This window comes from Wyeomyia smithii, chromosome 3, assembly GCF_029784165.1.
Source record: "Wyeomyia smithii strain HCP4-BCI-WySm-NY-G18 chromosome 3, ASM2978416v1, whole genome shotgun sequence".
In the NCBI taxonomy this organism is placed as follows: domain Eukaryota; kingdom Metazoa; phylum Arthropoda; class Insecta; order Diptera; family Culicidae; genus Wyeomyia; species Wyeomyia smithii.
Genome location: NC_073696.1, coordinates 223,959,794 through 223,964,866, shown reverse-complemented (window position 1 = coordinate 223,964,866; position 5,073 = coordinate 223,959,794). Strand labels below are relative to the sequence as shown.

Below are 5,073 nucleotides of genomic sequence, written 5' to 3'. Positions count from 1 at the left end.
AACGTGCTTCCGCACCTATCATAATAATGGCAAATGTGTTTGCAAATAGTTTACCATTCATATGAGCAACGGTAACTTGCAGTGAGTTCAAGAAAACCGCACATATCCTCCTAGCAGGAGGCAATACCATCGGTGGCATGATTGGACCCACCAGATTGTAATACCTTTTCCAACAGCCGCTAAACGGCGCTGAGTGCACGCGAGCAGCCATAAACATTGCCAAGCAATTTTCCCTTAACAACATTCACCAAATTGCTAGGGCTTTTTGTTGATTTCTAACCTCAATAGAAGCGCCCATATTGAATTCGCGCACTGCCGTCATACAGACACACACACACAAGTTTGCAGGTCCTGGCGGCTTGCTGCACAACACAACGGAATAATTTAGTTCGTGGGACGACTACAGAAACGACGCACGCAAGTTGGGTCGTTCGGAACAACGTTTTGGCAATTCCTTCGCTGTTGCAACCGCAGGGAGAAAAGTTTTGTTCGTTGCGAGAAAACTGCCTGCAAGTAGGCATTTCGGTGTGTGACGAAACTTCATCATGATTTACTGTTCGGATAGTTGTGAGTCGCTGTGCATCTCGTTCGAGTTTGTGATAACTGATAAGCAATAGTCAAAAAGTGTCCGAGAAGTGATAAGTTGTGAAGTTGAATTGGAACGGGGGATAATATTTTTTGCAGCAATGGTCTCATAATGTGACTCGAAGGGTAGAAGTAGGAGGTTGCGCGACGGTAACTAAATAATCAAGATACAACTACCAGTGCAGTTTCACTCGAGCGGTAAGACAAAACATTCCGCGGGCAAGGAAAACGGCGAGCCAGTGCAATAAATACAAATGAGTACATCAAAACTTCGTGGAAAATCGGCAGTTCATATCAATGATAGTGTAATCAGTACCAATACCAGCAGCTCGCACAACTCTTTGCTCAAAATTGAATCTGTTGTGCCAAAGCTTACCGCTCGCATCAGTAATACTAATAACTTGAGTCACTCGAATAGGCTGAAAACGTTTCATCGATCACATAGCACGCTAGGGACTGCCTATTTGAAGAAAGCAGGCGAGAAACGGCTATTCGTTCCACGCGAAGCCGTGAATGATCAAGTCGGCGAATCACCCAAGAACCAACAGCATCCCAACCATAGTGAACCACAACCCGATGGTTCGGTTTTAATTCAAAATGGAATTACCACGATAAGACGATCGGAAAGAGATCGCGAAAAACATCCGGACAGAGTAAACCTTGATCGAAAAGGTCTCGGATCGATTCCAATCATCGACGATGAGCCTAACCTGCGGTTGCTCTCACTGCAACATAATCTCATCAATACCTTCCATATACCTGCCGAAACGGATTCAAACAACAATGAAACTAAACAGACAGCTTCAGTTAACCAAAACCAAACAAAATCAACTGCACCGATGGTGCCGACGAATTCCCCGAGTAACGCCCCTAAGGAAGGCTCTTCTGCAAATCCCACTACTGTCACTGCTACTGCAAACAGCTCTCCGTTTGCAGCCAGCCATAATCTAAAGCAATTCCTTCGTCAAAAATCAACGTCTCGAAATCAGCTGTACATGAACAGCAACAACATCAACTATCTCTCTAGTAAAGTTACCTTAGGCGCCAAGCCAGTCAATGGCCTCACATCCGCCAGCAGCGGTCAATCTCCTACAAGTGCCACAAGCCCAACAAGCACGTTCCTGCAAAAGCCATCCTCAATTCTACTGAGTGCTCAACACCGAAATCTACTGAAAAGGTCCAACAGTTTCATCAGTAATGCAACATTGTTTCCTGTTCCACCCGCGCACCAGCAGCAACTGCAGCAGCAAACCGCAAGCAATGCCACAAAGCTGAAAAATAAACTACAACTACTAACGCCTTCCTTTAGCATCGATAACCTAAATAGTGTAAACGAGGTGAATGCAACCCACCACGATGCCACCAGCAATGGCAACAGTAATAACAACAGCGGAAAAACCACCCCCACCAACCCACCGGTGGCGCTTAACGGTGTCAATCACTTCATCAACCCCCAAAGCCACATCTCCCCGATTCTATCGGCCGCGGAGCCGCGCTACAATTTGCAAAATCTAGTCTTTCTAGATCTGTACGACAACCAAATTGAGAAAATTTCCTGCCTGGATGGGTTGAAATGCTTAACGGTGCTTTTGCTGGGCAAAAATCGCATCACCGAAATCGGCGGTCTCGCTTCGCTGCGGCAGACTCTGCGTGTGCTGGATCTCCACGGCAACAAAATAAGCAATATCGCATCGAAAATTAACCAATTACAAGAGCTGAAATCTCTGAACCTAGCCGGAAATCAACTACGGCAGATCTACGCTCAAGACTTCAATGGGTTGGTCAATCTGAAGGAGCTTAATCTGAAACGAAACCGCATCAAAAAGATCAACGGCTTCGATGATCTACGTAACCTGGAGCGGCTCTGGCTCTGCCACAACGACCTCCAGTGCGTCGAGGATATGTCAGCGATCGCGAAGGCTATCAACCTCAAGGAGGTAACCATAGAGAACAACCCAGTGTCGCTAGCGGGAGACTGCGTTTCTTTCCTGGTCAGCTATCTACCCGGACTGGTGTCACTCAGTCAGATGCAGATAACCGAACAAGTTCGACGGGCAGCATCCGCATGGCGAAAAAATAAGGAACTGTCGGACCTGAACTACACCAATCTTTCCACCGACGTTTGCCAGAGCATTCGACGGGAGGAGATAATTTCTAACGCGAGAACCAACTGGGAACTGCTCAGATCTCAGCAGACGATTGCTTGCCGAAACGTGCAACGAAATACGAACAACGGACAAACCACGGCCAACAAAAACATTGACGTGGAGCCAGCTGCTAGTGTGATTGAAGGTAACAGTAAAACTAATACTAAGCCCAAGAAACCTACTACCAATACAAACGGAACAAATGGCACGAGCGGTCAGCGGCCATCTCGAGCCGCTAAGAAAACACAAAATCGCAAAATCGTGCGATCATCATCACAAGACAATTCTGGATCGCAGATTTCCGAGCAAGGAGGCGAAGAATACTTTCGACTGCCTCCAATTCTTGCACCATTTCTCGAACAAAATCCTGTGACCGGAGCCCAAAGCAACAAAATAGAATCCTCCGAATCCAGTACCTGCTTGCACCCAGATTCCAGTATTTCTAGTGCCTTCAGTTCAGACAATGAGGAACTAAACTTGAAAGATACCGACAAGGGTCCAGCAATTGAAGCCGGCTCAATCGAACCCTTAACAACACCGACAAAAGTACCCGACTCGTCTCCCTCGAACACCATCAATGAAGAGTCAAAAACCATCAACATAACAGCACCAGCCGAACTCCCAGTTGCACCAACAAATCCCCCCGACGAACCAGGCAACGACAAAATGTCCAACCTTTCCACCGTATCCTCGAAGACAACATCCGATTCCAATGGCACAACAACCTCGGACGATCGGCCGGCTCCACCGTCATCAACAAAACAGCGAAGCACCGTGGTACCGGTCAAACGCTACGGCATTGGTACCCTGGTTCGTACGAACACCGCCCGCAGTTCGATCATCAATAACGCCAACAGCCTAGCGAACACATCAAACCTTGCAACCACATCGAGCCTAGCCAACCCGAGTATCCCCACTCCAAGTTCCTCCACAAGCGGTCCCAGTGTTTCCGGGAGTGCGGTAGCAAACGCTACCTTCACACCAACAACCAAATCGAAGGTAACCGAACGAGAACGTGAACAGGGCGGCGACTATCTTATCGAAATATGCGGTCGATATCTAAACGTGTACGGAATGGGGGCCCTGCGGTTCATAGACAAACAGTGGAACACGGCGAAAGCCGGCGACGTACACACCGTCAAGTTCAGCTACATCAACTTCAACAACATCACAGCGATTCTTTGTAGAATAAAAATTCGTTTCGTGAACGCCGAAAACTTCATCTTCCGTGAGACGAACATATCCTGTCTGGGACAGATCAACGCACTTGCCGAGAGTCAAGGAATTGCATCGTTGACCATCGACCCAGAGGGTAACCCAATAGCCAGCAAACCGTGGCGCAATTATGCCATCTATCGACTTTCGCACTGGGGTCTAAAACAAATCAATGGTACCGAGATTGCCGAAGAGGAGGTACGAGCAGCGGAAGACATGTACTCGGGTCTTTCCGATCTAGTGCTGTGGTCCTTACCCGAAGGATTACTGCAGCCACTGCTTCAGCGTCTGCGATTGGAGGAAACTGCTCATGCCACAAAAATGACCGCCAAGGAGTGGTTGATGCAAGCCGATACCTCCCTGAAAAACATCGTCGGCAAGGAGGCGCTACAGTGGAAAAAACACAGCACCAACCCGGATGATACAATTATGCGTGCCAAGGGTAAAGCGTACTTCGCACGGATGCTCGACAACACCTGCAACGCAGTCGATAAACTCCAGCAGTTGGAAAATATGTGGCCAACGCTGCTGGTAGAAATGATCCGTAACACCTTGATAGATTACTCGCAAATCGACGTCTACGTGCGAACTATGCTACAGGAACTGCTAAAATGATGCGATGCCGCTGGAACATGGTAAATCATGCTCACCTATTCTAAATCATTCACAATACCTTTCTCCGTTATCCTTTCAGCCATTCCAGCGCTTCATCCGCTACAACAACGACCAGCAAAAGAGTCCTAGTCCTAAGACGAATCAAGCAACAACGCTTCGACAGAAAGTAACAATTTTCCCGCACATCTGTGTTCAACCCTAAGTATATCAATTTTTCTAGAAGCTTCCACACTAGGAGTTCAGCATTGAAAACTCAATTATACAGTCCGTAGTCAATTTTGTTTACATCCGTTGTCCAACAACGACAACCGTAGCAAAGCCTAGCGAATCAATTTGAACCTAAGCTGTACTTTTTCTAATAAAATTGTAGAGGCAATTTTCAACACGGTTAGTTCAGTTTACTATACATTTGTTAATAACATACGGAAAAGAAGCAGACAAATACAGAATGATAACCTATTCCGGAAGGGAAACGCGCAATAAATCAAATAAAGTAAAGATTGACATTCAA

At 46.9% G+C, this 5,073-nt stretch overlaps 1 protein-coding gene across 1 annotated transcript; it reads left to right on the top strand.

The window, feature by feature from the left end:
* The first annotated feature begins 289 nt into the window (after positions 1-289).
* LOC129732778 (uncharacterized) lies at positions 290-5,073 on the top strand. The gene is made up of 2 exons (XM_055694011.1): positions 290-4,582; positions 4,642-5,073. The coding sequence occupies exon 1, from the start codon at positions 840-842 to the stop codon at positions 4,560-4,562; it is 3,723 nt and encodes a 1,240-aa protein (XP_055549986.1). The 5' UTR covers positions 290-839; the 3' UTR covers positions 4,563-4,582; positions 4,642-5,073.